At 43.2% G+C, this 17,034-nt stretch overlaps 1 protein-coding gene across 10 annotated transcripts in view; it reads left to right on the plus strand.

Moving 5' to 3' along the window:
* Window positions 1-17,034, plus strand: part of MINK1 (misshapen like kinase 1) — a 54,309-nt gene that overhangs the window by 24,443 nt on the left and 12,832 nt on the right. For 9 of the 10 annotated variants that reach the window (XM_036768660.1, XM_036768653.1, XM_036768654.1 and 6 more), the window contains exons 2-12: window positions 5,395-5,460; window positions 7,770-7,826; window positions 7,903-8,028; window positions 12,056-12,166; window positions 12,576-12,666; window positions 13,119-13,249; window positions 13,577-13,631; window positions 13,797-13,875; window positions 14,232-14,407; window positions 14,845-14,914; window positions 15,234-15,447. In XM_036768660.1, the coding sequence (XP_036624555.1) occupies window positions 5,395-5,460; window positions 7,770-7,826; window positions 7,903-8,028; window positions 12,056-12,166; window positions 12,576-12,666; window positions 13,119-13,249; window positions 13,577-13,631; window positions 13,797-13,875; window positions 14,232-14,407; window positions 14,845-14,914; window positions 15,234-15,447 (1,176 nt within the window). Of the gene's footprint in view, window positions 1-4,234; window positions 4,320-5,394; window positions 5,461-7,769; window positions 7,827-7,902; window positions 8,029-12,055; window positions 12,167-12,575; window positions 12,667-13,118; window positions 13,250-13,576; window positions 13,632-13,796; window positions 13,876-14,231; window positions 14,408-14,844; window positions 14,915-15,233; window positions 15,448-17,034 lie in introns of all 10 variants that reach the window. The other variant, XM_036768661.1, reaches the window with a different exon arrangement.

The following is a 17,034-nucleotide window of genomic DNA, read 5'->3' on the forward strand; positions in this document are numbered from 1 at the left end:
CTGGGTCAATTTGGCATTGTCCCCTTCTCAAATGAGAAAAATGTCCTGGGTGGAAACTCTTCCAATAATTCTTTCAGTACACAAGGTCATCCACTTGGAGTCTGCACAAAAAGTGTTCCTTTCTACACAGGACATGCTAAAATTCTTCCATAAGCGATATCCATAGAGGCCCAGGCCATTTCCTTATCCCAAGGGGCATCTGAAATTCCCCCGATGGATGCTTGCTACTGCCAGGGCAAACTAAATGGAATGGCAAACTCACCCATCAGGACAAGTAGACATAGTTAAAGAAGAAGCAAAGTATTTCAGCTGCCTGTGGATTCTAAGTACAGACATTCTCACATCAAGAAGTTTAGGGGGGTTTGCTTTCACCAAAGGGAAGCAGTAGAAATCTGCCTAAATGCAAAAAGAGCAAAGTGATTCCAGATTTTTCACAGACAACTTAATACTTGTATTTACCCAGGACTCGCTAATATAGAACATATTAGTATACCGATCCTTATTTGTTGTTCAGCATTCAGTCTTGTCTGATTCTTTGTGACCCCATGGACCATAGCACCCCTTCTGTCCATAGACCCTTCTGAATCCCACTATCTCTCAAAGTCTGTCCAAGTTCACGTTTGTTGTTTCCATGATATTATCTGTCTGTCTCAATCCCCTTTTCCTTTTGCCTTCAATCTTTCCCAATATCAGAGTATTTTCTAATGAGTCTTGTCTCCTAATTATGCGGCCAAAGTCTTTAAGCTTCACCTTCAGTATTTTACCTTCCAGTGAATGGCTTCAATTAATTTCTTTAAGTATTGACTGCTCTGATCTCCTTGCTGTCCAAAAGTGTTCTCTAGCACCACAATTTGAAAGCATTGATTCTTCGGTGTTTAGCTCTCCCTATAATCCAGCTCTCACAGCCATATGTTGTTACTAGAAAAACCATTGGTTTGACTATATGGACCTTTGTCAGGAAGGTAATGTCGCTACTTTTTAGTATGCTATCCAGGTTTTCTATAGCTTTCTTTCCAAGGAGTCTTTTAATTTCATGGCTTCAGTTACCATCTACAGTGATTTTTGAACCCAAGAATATAAAATCTGATTCTGTTTCCATTTCTCCTCCCTCTATTTGCCAGGAAGTGATGAGACCAGTTGCCAAGATCTTAGTTTTTTGTGTGTGTGTGTGTGTGTGTGTGTGTGTTAAAATTTAAGTCAGCTTTTACACTTTCCTCTTTCACCCAATCAGTATTCAGTAATACAAAATGTATCAGAATGTAAACAGTCCAAGTAATCAACAAACGAAAAAATCAGAAAACTACGCCAATGAATTTGTGAGGGAACACTCATGGCAGGGGAAATCAACAGTATATTTATAGCCTAAAAAAATAGCCAAATTTCTCTAGAATTTCACAGTCTGGGGTGTCTCAAAAATCAAAAGTCTGTAACAGTAATGCTGCTAGCAGCTGCTATGAGGGTGTAAGACCAATAACACCAGCACACAGGAGGGCTGCTAGCACAGGTTCTTTGATCTGCTTTTCTAAGGAAAGCAACTTTATGGGGTTTACAATCTCACTTTAATTAAACAAACATACATCATTCACTTAGTTCAGGAGAAAAAGTCAGCACTCTAAACTTCAGAACAAATACAAACAGTAATTATAAACAGAGCAAATAACACAAATCAATAGACAGGCTTCTAGCTGTCTGACCAAGACATTACATACATAATTACCAGAGAGAGAAGCACCAACATCTGGGTTTTCAAAGCAGAGGGCTCCTTAATGGCTACCCAGAGTCTCCACACCAACGTTCTTCCAATGAGTGTGCCCCAAACAAAATGCTAACCTTGTAGCACATATACACTTCTTCAGAGCTTTTCACACCTCTTAATAACAAAAGGGTGTGGGCCTTTCTGCAAACAAAGGCAAGATTCAATCAAAGGTATTCAATTGCCTTAGTGCTGAGAAGCACTCCAAAACAGAAGACAACAAAAAGTCCCACTTTGCTTGCCATTACAAAGCCCGGGGCATAGAATCTCTAGGAATTCCTGCAAAAGCAAAGGACCCAATTTATCCCATATGATGCTTTACCACCCTCACTGAGGCCAGGTGGGTTAGATTTCACTCCTCCCCCAGGTTCTCTGGTTCCGTTAAGGGAGTTGAGGGTTGTCTAAGCTCTGTGCAAATAGCTTCAGCCCCTTCTGATAGTGTTCCTTCAGGTGTAGCTGGGCTCCTTAGCACCTAAGTTCAGTTTAACCCCATAATCATGTTAGCTTTCTCAAAGGAATATTTACATATTAGCTTTGACAAAGGAATGAGATCATCATGGCTTGAACCTCCGGTCCTGTGGGGACACTCCCCCATACATGGGAAGAATAGTCATCTCTCTTTGTACCACCTCAGTCTCTGGTGAGAAGAGGATTATTAGGCTCATAGTTTAGCCACATTCCCATAGAGCACAGTCCTAGTTCCCAGCCCAAAAGCCCCCTAGGGATTGAGTCTCAGGCCCTGGTTTCTCAGGGCTTCCATGCCAGGCTGGCTGCACCATCCCACCTGCAATCTTGGCTCAGACAACCATGTCTCTTCTGTTCCCATGGGGATCCTAGTACATGAAACTGAGGACAAACAACACAGAACAGAAACAAACACCCCCCAGATCCATTTCTAGAGTTACAGTAAAAGAGAGGCAGCAGAGAAGAAAAGTCCTTTCCCTCCCACTTACTCAGTTTATGGAGTCCTTGCTTTGGGTGAACTGGGATCTTCACCCTCTGGATGCAGCAGAAAAGAGAGCTGCCAGCTTCCATGGCCTTGTCCCTTCCCACCCTGGACAAGATCCCTTACGTCTTCTGACCCCCAGAGCTTTCTTCAGTGGGCTTCCATATAAAGTGGACCTCACAGGATACAACATTACCGTCTGCCATGAGGTTGGGCCTAGAACTTGAACAATCTGATCTCATTCTTCCTGTGGGAGGGACCACCCCTCAATGGTCCTTATAGTCTCCTCATCTCCAATTGATCTCCAGTTGCCCATTCTCTTACTTTCGTCTACCTCAGTCCTCCTATGTCTCACTCTAGATCTGCCATCCTTTTTCCACTGTGTCCACTGGAACCTCTGCTTCATAATTAGCAAACTTCCTTTCTTATTAAACCTGTCTCTTTCTCATCTTTTTCCTTCCGTCTTCTGAAACTCCATGAGAATTGCCAGTTTACTGATGATGCTGCTTTCCCCGCTGCTGCATTTGCCCTCTAGCCCACATTTGATAGGATGTGTGTCTATGAAAGAGATGTTGTGAAGCTAGAATTGGTGGGACTTGGCAGCAGATTGGTTGTAGGCAGTGAGCGAGTGAGAAGTCGAGGATGACGCTGAGTTTCCAAGCCTGGATCAGTGTGAACATGGTGATACCCTTGGCAGGAATAGGACAGTTAAGAAGAGGGGAGGAGATAATGAATTTGGTTTGAGAGATGATACGTTGGCACAGTGATAGAGCATTGGGCTTGGAATCAGAGCTTGTGACCTTGGGCAAGTCCCTTACTCCTGTTTGCCTCAGTTCCTCATCTGGAAAATGATCTGGAGAAGGAAATGGTGAATCATTCTGGTATCTTTTGCCAAGAAAATTCCCAAAATGGGGTCACAGAAAGATGGACGCTACTGCACAACATTTAAGATATTTTGGGGACCTTCAGCTCAAGATATCCCAGAGGCATTTGGAAATGACTTTGCGGTAGCCCAGCTTCACAATGTCAGTGTTGCTTTTAACCACTCCTGCTCCCTCAGACTGGATCCTGAATTTTGCCATTTATGCCTTGGCACCATCTCCAGAGTATGTCTTTGTCTCTGTGTTCACACATCCGCTTTGTTCTGCCCCATCTTTTCCTGGACAGTAATCCCAACTTGTCTCCCTGCCCCCTCCCCTCTCTAGGATCTGCCTGTGCCTTTGCAAAGGCTGGCTCCTGGATTCGGAGGGCACCACCTTCCCTTTTCGTTTCCTGGACTCTCTTACTTCTCTCAAGACTCAGCTCAACACCCGCTTCTACAGGAAACCGTTCTTGATTTCCATCTCTTTCCCACTGGCCAGTGCCCTCTCTCCCCAGCTGCCTTGTTTAGGTTTGTGTGCATATGTTGTCTTTCCTGGTAGAGAGCCAGCTCCTTGAGAGGAAGGAAGATTTCCCTTTTTGTCCGTGTGTCCCTGTGACCTGGTTCAGTACCTGGCACTTAATAAATGCTTGTTATCTCATTTGATCCTTTCAAGGCAATTCTGTGCTGTACTGTCCCCCTTTTGCACATGAAGAAACAGAAGCTGAAAAAAGTTAAGCGATTTGCTATGGGTCACAAAGGTAATAAATATATGAAGCAGGATTTGAATTCAGGGCTCCCTCTATCCACTGGGCCATTTTGTTGCCATGTGTTGGTTGGTTTTTTGTTTTGTTTTTAATCTTTGTTACAAGTGAAGGCTTATTGGATAGGAAGGAGGGAAGTCAGTCATAGACTGAAAATCAGTGTGATATAAAAACAGAATGCATCATTGACACTTGTTTTGTTGTTTTAGAAAAGACTGCTAAGGGATATTCTCAACACTTTTGTCCTCTTAAATCGGACGAATCAGGGAAGTCTTCAGCAGCACGGGTTCCCATATTCCATTAGCCTTTGGATAAACTGATTTCAATTTTGAAAAATATTTATTAAGTGCCTGCTTTGTGCCAGACATATTGTGCTAAGGGTTGGGGCTACAAAAATTAAAATTATATAGCCAATTACAGTCTTTGACTTCATAGCGCTTACATTCCAACTTGGATACAACAAGGGTACGCCAGATGAATATAGTACAGCATAGAGCATGATTAGGATAAAGGAGACATGCTAGATAATGTGTTGTGCAAAAATATGAGGAAGGTCAGTTACCTTCAGTTGGGAGCTTCACAGAGGAGGTCACTCTTGAGTTGAGGAATGGAGCCATTTTAATAAAGAGGAGAGTACATTCCAGGTAGAGGAGAATGGCCTGTGAGGATAGTCAGAGGTGGATGATGGCATATTCAGTTTGCAGAACCAAAGCCCAGTTTAGCTAGATTATAGTATTTAAAATATTTTGTATTTAAAAATATGAAATAAGGCTGGAAAGATAAAGGTAGGCTTGAAGCCAGATTGTGGAAGATTCTAAATGCCAAATTCTAAGAAGTCTGTATTTTTTTCCTGAAGTCAATAAAGAACAATCGACTGTTTTTGAGTTAAAAAAAAAAATAGAATGGTCAAACCCATTAAGACCTAGATGTTTACTTTGGCAGCTTTGTGACTGTGCCCCGCTCCCCCAATCCTCTGGGAATTGTCAGTCCCATGCCCAGACTGTACATACTACTTTCCTTTAGCCCTAATATTTTTTTCTGTCTTCCTCCTCCCATTCCCCTATTCTTCCAGGATCCTGCAGGGATCTTTGAGCTGGTAGAAGTGGTCGGCAATGGTACCTATGGGCAAGTGTATAAGGTAAGACTCTAGGGGACTCTTCAAAAAGTGTAAATAAAATGGGACCTTTTCCTAAAGATTGAGAAAAGTTGATGTGTAAAACACATGAGTTGGGGACCTTGGGGAAGGGAAGAAAGGTGGGGATCAGAGGAAAAAAGAAAAGAGATTGGGGAAAGGGGATGGCTTTTTGCTGGCCTCTCTCCTTAGATAAGGTTAGTACAGATCCTGTGCTGACATATGTTGGAAACAGGCCTGAAGCTGGGCAGGTTGTATGATGGAAAAGAGCCAATTCAGAACTAGAATTGGGGAGGAGAAGAGGTATGTATTCACCAGAGCTTGATGGAACCTGAGAGATCATCTAACCCAGGCCTCTTATTTTACAGATAAGGAAACTGAGGCCCAGAGAGGAAACGATTATTGTGTTAGGAAGTGAAGATGGGGGGGAGGGATGGTGAGCTGAATGTTTTAGGTTTGATTCTCTACATAAGTTACTTTAATTCCTCCCACAGAAACAGTGTTTTTATAGACCGATATCTCCATTATTCATATAATAATGGACCCAAGAGGGACCAATGAGAGTAGATGGCTCACTGTAAACACATTTTCACTAAGAAAAATAATGCATCAAACACCCTGCTTCCCTACCAGGAAAGATAGCACATCAGTTTGATGGAGGAATGACATGGTATAGAAGAAAGCTGTTGTTCTTTGTCCTTCTTTCTCAGAGAGGACCATATATCAGGGAGCTAATGCCATGACATGCATGTGAATTGGCTTTAAGTGAGGTGGAGCTCTGTAAGGTCACCAGCCTCACTTTCTCCTCTGGAGCCGTCTGGGTCCAGTGACGAGAGATAAATCAGATCAACTGGAGATGGCCCTGGATGCAGTGGGAGACCTTGGCCTTTTTAAGCTAAGGCCTTTAACAGGTCTCAGTTTGACTGAGGCAACACCCATTCAGTGATTTAGGCTAGGTAAGAAATGAGGCAGAGAATGGCCTCTTTCACCTAGCCAAAAAAAAAGAAATCAATCTGAAAGGGGAAGACGGTCAGGGTTTCTGGCCAAAACAGAAACAACTGCTTTTTACATTTGCTCTGAGCCAGTCAGGGCCCAAACAGTGACCGAGTGGGGTTTAACCTGGGACCTGTTGTTGGTCATTCAGTGAAAGCCAGATTTGGGTTTAAAGCATGGTCCTTAAGAAAAAAATCTAGCCTGTACTGTGGACTTGAATTTAGAAGACCTGATTTTGAATTCTGACTTTACTATTTACTGGTAGTGTCACCTAGAAGATGTTTTAGTTTTCACTTCTCTGAGTTTTAGTTTTCACATTTATCAAACTAGGGGTGCCACCAGTTGTACTTACAGTGACTATGGTATCATATGGGGAGGGAGGTTCTGGGTCTGAGAGTTTGTGTGTTTTTGGATTACTTGGGCCACCTACATTTCTCCTACACCTCTCTCCCCATACACATGTATCATATTCTCCATGTAGATTTAGGGAGGTGTGCACATACCCCTTCCCAAAAGTTCTTTGTTGTTGCTATGGAAATAGAATTTCTATATTCTCCCTGCTACTGAGTGCTAGGGTCTTAAATCATTGCTGTGAGTAAAAATAACCTATAGGACTAACAATCCTTGTGTCTGTGCCTGTGGGGTCTGTCTTACTCTGTTTTCCTCTTTGGGAAGCTTCAGACACTAAGTTTCCCCTGTAAGAGCTTTGGAAGGTTTATTTCAGAATGCTTGGCCGGTGGCAAGGCAAGGGGAGCAGGAAGGATAGTGGGGCCCAGTCCTTGGTATCATTATCTATATCCCTTTGTTATTTTCAGAGCATTTCAGCTCTGCCTTTGGCTCTTCTCCCGACCCCGACAACAAAAGCTTGGAAAGATGTCCCACAAATTAGGGTAGAGAGAGGGATGCAGGAAAGAAGTCAAGGTCTTATACATGGTCCTGCTTCAGTGGGGTAGAATGCATTTGGACAGCAACAGAAGATGTTCTTTACCTCCCTAGCATGTTGTTCCAGTCAGCTTTCTACATCTTGAGGCATAGGGGCCTGTTCATTCCTCTACCTCAGACATCACAGTATTCCAAAAGACAGGTAACCTCATATTTCTTTTACCTGAAGTTCAAGGGAGGAACCTCACATCTACCCTTTCTTCTCCCATGTATAAACCAATAGCACATAGTACTAGGTTCTGACCAGGATTATAGATAATACCTTTTCTTTTAAAACTAAGTGACCCATATGGGAATCAGCTGTATCATCTTGACTTTATTAGCATTGTGCTCTAGCCTCTAAGTAATACCCAGGTCACTTGTGTTTCTTTGTCCCCCAGGGTCGACATGTGAAGACAGGGCAGCTGGCTGCCATCAAGGTCATGGATGTCACAGAGGTAAAGAGGTTAGGATAGTGGGTGGGAAGGGAAATTGGAGAAAATCCCAGGATTCACCTTCCTTTACTTTGATCAGGATGAGGAGGAAGAGATCAAGCAAGAAATCAATATGCTGAAAAAATATTCCCACCACCGCAACATTGCAACATATTATGGAGCCTTTGTCAAAAAAAGCCCCCCTGGAAATGATGACCAGCTCTGGGTAAGCCAAACCTCCAAACTAAACTCTTCAGACCACCCTTCCAAACACACTTTTTCAGTGAAAGAATCTCAGCTGGTTTTTCTCTTCTCTGAAACCAGATAGTATATATGGTCTGTGGAACATCCTGGAATTATATTTAAAAGTACATGGATTATATTGTTTTGGTCTTTGTTTATTGTATGTGTATGTGTTCTGTCTTTCTAGCTATTATAAGCTCTTGAAAGGACTGAGTATTACCTACTTGGGTCCAGTCTCAGTTCTGATGATTACCAGAATGTGACTCCAGACGCTTTCCTTTCCTGGGGCTTCTGTTTCTTCACTTATAAAATGAAGAGTTGGCTCCCAAAGGAGCTCACTGATTCGAGGTTAGGGGCTTTTTAATTTTGCATCGTTCTTAATTCAGTTCAGCAAATGTCTTTTAGTCACCTGCTACACACAGTGTTCCATTCTTGGTGGCTGGGAGAGGAAAAGCCACACATACAGCAATCCCTGTGGTATATAATGTATGCCAGGGAGATTGGTCCTGGCTCGTGTGCCTGGAGAAGTATGTTTTCACTTGAAGAACTGGCTTTTACATCTAACCTTAGAGAATGGGTAAGGGTTCAGGAGTGGGGAAGGAAACCAGGAGACAGCTAGAATCGACCTTCAAGGCCACCTAGTTTGAAACCCTTAATTTATAAGAAAACCAAGGTCCAGAGAGCATAGTGGCTTGCCTAAGGTCACAGAGGTATAAAGTGCAGTCACGATTTGAATTCAATTTGAATTCGCCATGGTTTCCACTCACATTCCAAGCATATGGAATAGCATGAATAAAAACCCTGAAGCAGGAAAGCTAGTAATCCCATTTAACTGAAATATATAGTGCAGAAGATGGAGATAGTAAGAGATGGAAAGGTCAGGTGGTTCCTATTGGACATTGCTAGCAAATGAATTGTAGTAAGCAGTAAAGAACCACTGAACATTTTTGAGCAGAACAGGGACATGGCAAGATCTATACTTAAAGTATGTACCCTAACTGGAATTTATTAAGCACTAATTAACTTGACCCTGAAGACCCTGAAGGGGAAGGGCCGGGGTTATTCTGCCATCTATCTGCCATTTTAGTAGAAGGACTTAAACATTTAGTAACTCCCACAAAATTGCCATCGTTTTGCCAAAGGCTATGTTGGCTGTTCCCCTGCCTCACCCCCACCACACCCCTGTCCTTCACTATCATAAAGTATCCCTGGGAGTTATGTTCTAGTAATTGACAGAACTGGGATTTAGGACGTGAGGACAGTGATACTCAGCTCCTTGAAGAGTTTATAATATCGTTCACAATATTCAAAAGAGGCCTTTGGTTAACCCTTCTTGCCTAAATCAACTCATGGCTCTCCAGTCTTTGTGGAGGGGAGGCAGGGAGAAGGGGTGATCATACTAGGAGACTCAGAGTTTTGTTTTCCCTTTTCTTCTCTCTTTTCATCTTTAGTCAAATATTTGACCAGTTGCACACCTTGTCCTTGTGTAAGATTTGAGATTTGTTCTTTGTTCTCAGGGAGAAGATAAAGCATAAAGATGCTTGATAATGTAAGGCTGTGTGTGTGTGTGTGTGTGTGTGTATGTAATTACCAAATTAGTTGTTTAGAAAATAAATGTCATAAATGTTCATTACCTAAATGCTGTAAGAGTTCCCAGAAGGAAGAAACTAATGTAGGCAGGAGTACGTAGAACTTGACAGAAAAGACGGGTTTTGAACTTCATCTGATGTTCTTTTCTGGCATATTAAAGAGTATGAACCTAGAACATATCCAGAAGTTCAGCTGTTGAATAAACATTTATTAAACACCTAATATCGTCAAGGTATTCAGATAGATGCTGATGGTACAAAGGAGTATGAGAGATTGTGGAAATGGAATCAGTTTTGATTACCCAAAGTTCAAAAGTCTTTGCACAAACCAACCCAATACAGCTAAGATTAGAAGGGAAATAGTTAACTGTTCATCTTTGCATCAGGTTTCTGTGATAAAGGTCTCATGTCCAAAATGTATAAAGGACTGATTCAAGAATCTGAGCCATTCTCTACCTGATAAGTGGTCTAAGGATATGAACAAGCAGTTCTCAAGGGAAGAAACTGTGTATTTAAAGCAATGCAAATTAAAGTAACTTTGAGGATCTACCTCATATCCATTATATTGGCAAAGCTGACAAGAAGATGACAGGTGTTGGAGAGGCTTTGGGAAATCGGGCACAGTGATGCACTATTGGTGGAACTGCATTACAGGCTGGTCTTTTTGGAATCAATGGAATTGTACCCTAGAAGTTACTAAACTGTGCATGCTCTTTGACCCAGCTATTCCACTGGTAGGCCTATATCCCAAAGAGAGAAAACAAAGAGGAAAAAGTCCTGTATGTATAAAAATATTCATAGTGGCCCTTTTTGTAGTGGCAAAGAACTGGAAACTAAGAGATTACTCATAAGTTGGACAATGGCTGAAGTTATGGTATATGAATGTAGTGGAATACTATGTGCTGTAAGAAATGAAGGGACAGTTTTAAAGAAACCTGGGACGACTTGCATGAACTGTGAAATGAGCAGTACTAAGAGCACAATAAAATCATTATTGTTTTAAAAAAAAGAATAATTCTTAAAGATTTAAGAATCTGAGTACTGTAATGATCAATGATGATTCCAGAGGACTGATGCAGAATACTTCCCACTTCATATGACAAAGAGATGGCAGATTAATATGAAAAATAAGAACTACATTTTGGTCAGTGCTTATGTAATAAGGGTTTTGTATTCTTTTTTCTAATGGGGAAGATATGAAAGGGGAAAAAATAAATGCTTGATAATTTTTTTAAATTACAAAATTAAAAAAATAAAGTCCTATGGCCCTGTGGCTCTTTCCCTGCCTCCCATCAATTCCCTTCTACCTCATCCTGGGGGGAAATTCCCAGAGTTGATTTTATCCCTTTCTTACCTCTGCCTATTAGATATCACACTTTGGTTGCATCTTATTTAATGCATTTGCCATTTTATGTTATATGATCTATGTATACGTCATATTCCTCTACTAGTCTTTATGCTCTCCAAGCATGGGAGCTGCATCTGACCTTTTATTTTCCCCAACACAGAGCTCTGCTCTTCACAGATGTTTATTGAATTGCACTGAATGAGTTAAGTAAGACTGGTTAACTCAGGAGGTCAGAGTATCATGCTAATAGCACTGGCCACTCTGTTTAGGGACTTCTGCTTGGCATCAGAAGACAGAACTAGGAGGAATAAGTGGAAGTTGCCAAGAGAAGTTGCAAGAACAAACTTCCTAACAATTAGAACTGTCTAAAAGTTGAACGACCTTTCCGTCAAGGTTCTCTCCCAGGAGGGGTTCAAGTAGAGGCTTGATATTGAATGGGATCAGACTCAAGGAGAAGTGGATCCTTGCAGGTCCCATATTGACTTAGAAAATCACAAATTCACAGACATTATCTGTGTTTTGTTATAGTCTTATTTGCTTTGTTAAACATTTTCCAGTTACATTTTTAATCTGATTTGAGGGGCATTTGACACTGCTGTCATACAGGATATTCCTGCTCAGTTCTAGGCCTCTACGATCTCTATGATTCTGTGAATTAATGGTCCTTCCTCTGGCTGAATATATTGAAATTTCTCTTAGGATAAGTATTCCTCATCTCACTGATTTTTCTCTTTCCCAGTCAGCCTGTTCTCTGCCATCATTCTCCACTTGAATTTCTTATCTCTAGACTCAGGTTGTCTGGTTGCTCTCCCTGTTGTTTTGTCACCTTCTTCCCCTTACTGTCCTCCAGTCCTCTCTTTCCTAATCCCAGACAGCTGCTCCATAGATTGCTGCTGGCACTAGGCTCCCCATATTACCTGATGGTGATCTCCAACCCAGGTCACCATCTAGCCCCAAGACCTGAATAGGGTCTGGAGTGGCTGACTGAGCCTTGTGGCCTCCCTGATTGCTAAGGGAGAAGATTTACCATACTGATGACTTACCCTTCTGCTTGCTCCCTCCTGGGTCTGTAGCTGGTCATGGAATTCTGTGGTGCTGGTTCTGTGACAGATCTGGTGAAGAACACTAAAGGAAATGCTCTGAAGGAAGATTGTATCGCCTACATCTGCAGGGAGATCCTCAGGGTGAGAGACAAACCCTCCCTTTCTTCTTTTCCCCACAGCCTGTCTTCCAGCTCTTCTCCTGAGCATCTCTGTGGGCAGTAAGGGGGAGCTCCTATTCTGCTGAGAGAGAGATGGCCCCTCTACCCTAGGGGTCATCCCATTCTTTTCTAGAGTTCCAGCTCTATTCTACTTCTGCCCTACCAACTGCTAGTGACATAAAAGAGTGTTTCCTGTCCCAGCCCCACCCCCATATTTCCAACAAGTCTGGCTTAATTGTCATTCTCTAAGGTAGAGAATATCTACCTTTCCACTCAATTCTTCCTAAGCTAGTCTTCGTGCTGTTTCCTTCACCACCTGCTGTCTGCTCCCTTTGCTGCCTTGGCCCTCACCAGCACCAGAAGCTCACTTTTTCCCCGTCTACCATTTCCAGGGGCTGGCCCACCTCCATGCCCACAAAGTGATCCATCGAGATATCAAAGGCCAAAATGTGCTGCTGACAGAGAATGCAGAAGTTAAGCTAGGTATGGAAATTCCTCCCGGGGCAGGTGACAGATATCCTTTCCTTTGTCTTGGGACTGGCTAGTAGGATAGTTCCTTTCCTGTTTGCAGAAGAATCATAAAGTCCTCTTCTCCCTCCTCTGTTTGGAGGCAAACCACCAATGTCCTTTAGAAGCCCAGGCCCTCTACTCTTTCCTTTTATTTACATCTTCCCTCTGCTATAGTGTCTGTTCTCCCATTTGAAGAAGTTGGACATAATGAGTACTCCTTTCAGCCAAAGCCGTCCCATGTCCCCTCCCCTTGTTTTCCTAGATCCCCCAGGGCCTCTCCTTAGAAAGCAGATAAAGTGTAGCATACAGTACTTAAGATAAGGCCGGGTACATAGGATGCTGTATTACAGTTTTATAGTGAAATGAGGTGGAGATTCCTCCCTTCTTACTCCTTCCTTACTCTCTCTCTCCTTACCTCTTTGTAGTGGACTTTGGGGTGAGTGCCCAGCTGGATCGAACAGTGGGCAGGCGGAATACATTCATTGGTACCCCCTACTGGATGGCCCCAGAGGTTATCGCCTGTGATGAGAATCCTGATGCCACCTATGACTACAGGGTACTAGCTGAAGGAAAAGAGTAAACTGAAGGGCCAGGGTGGTGGCAGGGAGTGGGGGAATAACAGGACTAGAATTGAGAAGAGAACTATTGAGGTAGGTGGAGATTGGAGGGGTTGGGTGGGATTGGACAGATTGAGGTACAGGACTCTCATAGAGAGGAAAGAGTATCGACTGGAGAAGAGAGTGGGCCAAGAAAAGAACGGTAGTGAGGTTGAAAAGAGGGGCCCTGGAAATAAATAAATGTGCAAAGACCTAAAAATATGTGTGTCAAGGGAGGGGGGTGTCACAGAATAGGAGCCCTCATAACTTTGGCCTTTCCCTTGCAGAGTGACATATGGTCTTTGGGAATCACAGCTATTGAGATGGCAGAGGGAGCCCCCCGTGAGTAATGGGGAAGGAAGCAGGGGCAGGGCAGTAGATAGTGGAACCCAAATGGAATCCAAATGGAATCCAAAGATAGGCATGTTGGGAGGGGATTATTCAATTGTCAAAACAGGGGTAGAAGAGGAGATGTGTGAGGACTTGTGGTCCTTCTCACCCTTCTAGCTCTGTGTGACATGCACCCCATGCGTGCCCTCTTCCTCATCCCACGGAACCCCCCGCCAAAGCTGAAATCTAAGAAATGGTAGGTGCCTTTAGGAAATGTGGGCTCAGCTGGGGGGGGCGGGGTCTGAAAATAGAACAGAACCTCCCTTCCATCTTTATAGATTTAGAGTGGAGCAAACCCTGGGGTGTTGACAGCAAATCGGGTCCCACAACTGGGTAATGCTGTGAAGAAAGGGATAACATGAATACTTTGAAAACCTTAACGCACTAAATTAATAAAGTACTAGTAAAAATTAGGCAGTTTGTTCCAGTTGGTTTGAGTTTCTGAGGATAGCGTTCATGGAGGCAGGACTAAATTCAGATTTGTCAACCTTTATCCCCAAGGTGAGGTCAAGGGTCTCTTCCTTCCCAATATATCTCTTTAAACACTTTCAGGTCTAAGAAATTCATTGACTTCATTGATACATGTCTCATCAAAACATACCTGAGCCGCCCACCCACTGAGCAGCTTCTCAAATTCCCTTTCATCCGTGATCAGCCCACAGAGCGACAGGTCCGAATTCAGCTGAAGGACCACATTGACCGTTCTCGAAAGAAAAGGGGCGAGAAGGGTCAGTAGGGGAAATGGGGGTGAAGGGTGGGGATATCCCTGGAAAATTTCAGCGTGCAATTTTCTGGTACTCTACCATGACCAACCCTGGGCTTTCTCTCCTTAGCAGTCCCTAGCTTCTTCTCTCCTACTCCAAGGAATGCCTAGTCATGGTCTTTGAATGCTAGGGATCCCTCTGCTCTTAGAGGATTCTTAACCCCTAACCCAGGCCAACTGCTAACTCAGCTCCTACTATTCCATGATATCCCAGGTTTTTGCCTGGGTCCCAAACTTGAGGCCTCTCTGTGGAAGAGGGTAGGCAGCCAAGTGCAGAGCTAAAGATGGTCTTTCTTTGATCTAGGCCAGTACTTATCTTGATCTTATCAGGTCTTTCTAGGTTAGTGTGAGGGGAACTGAATGGGGCAGTTGAGGAAATCAGCAGTGGTTTTTCCCTGACAGAGGAGACGGAATATGAGTACAGTGGCAGTGAAGAGGAAGATGACAGCCACGGAGAGGAAGGAGAGCCAAGGTAAACTCGGCAGAGTGGGTAATGGGAGAGACAGTGGTCTTATAGTCTAGAGGGGAGCCTTAATCTTAGGAAGCTGATAGGGTAGAAATGTAAGCAAATCCGTAAGTGCTGGGAGCGTGTGGAGTGAGTTATGAGGAAGGGTTAGCCAAGTACAGCTTCCTGGAGGGAGAATTAGGGGTAACAGTTTGGAAGGAGAGGCACAAGATGGGACAGAAGGAATGGAGAGTCCTAGGAGATAAAGGCTGTTAAATTAGGAAGCATTAAGAGGAGAGGGAGAAGACTGAGTGCGTGACTAGTTTCATCTTTCCTTTCTCCTTAGCTCAATCATGAATGTGCCTGGTGAATCAACTCTCCGACGAGAATTCCTTCGTCTTCAGCAGGAAAACAAGAGCAACTCGGAGGCCCTGAAGCAGCAGCAGCAGCAGCAGCAGCAGCAGCTACAGCGTGACCCAGAAGCTCACATCAAGCACCTCCTCCACCAAAGGCAACAGCGGATCGAGGAGCAGAAGGAAGAGCGCCGGCGTGTTGAGGAGGTCGGGGCCAAGCCCTGGGAGGTGGCATGTGTTCTGGGAAGAACTGGTGGAATGACGTTTGGATTGGGCTCCGTACTCCACTTAGTCCAAGTCCTACCCCCGAAGCGTATCTGATCCGCTCCTTCATTATCAGTTACCACTGTTCAGCCTTACTAATTCCTTGAGTTATGGGGAGGGGCATTTTTTCCTTGTATCTCAGTCCCTGAAATTGTTCCAGGGACAAAGGGTGGGACTTGAAATCTGGATCTCATTCCTGTTGTAAGCAGAGGTAGCAAAGGTAGGGGCCTCAGGTTGCAATAAGGAGATTACTGCCTCATTTCTTAAGATTCTTTTTTCCACTGTTCTCCATTAACAAAGAGAATTGGCAGGTGCTTAGTTTCATTCTGCCCCGCCTGCCCCCCCCCCCCCCCCCCCACTGACCCCAATGACTTCATCGCTACATAACCTGCATTCCTGGTCATATAGACCCTTTACAGGTGCACCTCACTTCAAATAGGGCACATTTTTAGAAATTGATGTCTTTTTATCATACCTATTCTATTTCTCCATTGATTGTGTCACTGGTTGTCATTTGATAATTTTCTTCCATTTTAATATAATGTCCCTCTGCCCCTTCCTCACCATCCCAGTCATCTTATTAAGTGATTAGTGAGTGATCTGTAAACAAACACTTAATAGTACTTTAATTATCATCACCAACATTAATATTAATAATAATTCCATGTCATAAAAGATATCACCAAGAAAAATATGTGATGGTAAAAGGAATTAGGCCAGTTATATGGGTCATATGATGAGAATAAAGAAAGACCGACAGGTCTATACCCGTGAACTGTAAGATCTAGGAGATGCCTCCCACATATGGGATGGATCTTTTGTGAAGTCTCTATGGAAGAACACGAACAAGAATCACACCTGCTGAGAAGGCCTGTAAGCTGCTCTGCAGTGACATCCTGCAATGAATTACAGCAGAGCTAGAGCCCCTGGAGTTAGAGAATAACAGTTGTATTTACATAGCACTCAGAAAGTATTACAAAGTTCTTCCTCCCTTTTTGACAGATGAAGAAACTGGGGCATGAAGAGGTTAAGTGATTTGACCAATCACCCAAGTATTGTCATGGCAGGGACTTGAATCCAGGTCTCTGGAGGAATTATCTCTTTAATGAAGTCCAGCCTGAATGCTTCTCTTTGCCTGATGTGAAAGCATGTAGTCTGATTCACATACCAGTTCGGACTAATTGGGGGAAAGGCAGGTCTGAGTTAGTGAAGAAGTCTGGTGTTTTAAAAATACATTATTATTCTACACAAAAACACAAACTTGTGGCTAAAAATTGTCAAGGAGAGGTCTTGCCACTTGTGCTTTTTAAAGAGTTTTTGAAGATCATTTGTAATTATCACATTAATTGCTTCTAGATAAATAGGCTTGAGTTATTCTAGGATTATCAGAATTTAAGGCTAAAAGAAACCTTAGTGATCATCTGATTCAATTCTCTCATTTTCTGAACATGGAAACTTACTCTAGAAAAGTCGAGGGATTCTTTCAGATGACGCACAAAGCAGGGAGCAGAAGGGGCTTTCCTTCTAGTC

This window comes from Trichosurus vulpecula, chromosome 7 (genome assembly GCF_011100635.1).
Source record: "Trichosurus vulpecula isolate mTriVul1 chromosome 7, mTriVul1.pri, whole genome shotgun sequence".
Classification (NCBI taxonomy): domain Eukaryota; kingdom Metazoa; phylum Chordata; class Mammalia; order Diprotodontia; family Phalangeridae; genus Trichosurus; species Trichosurus vulpecula.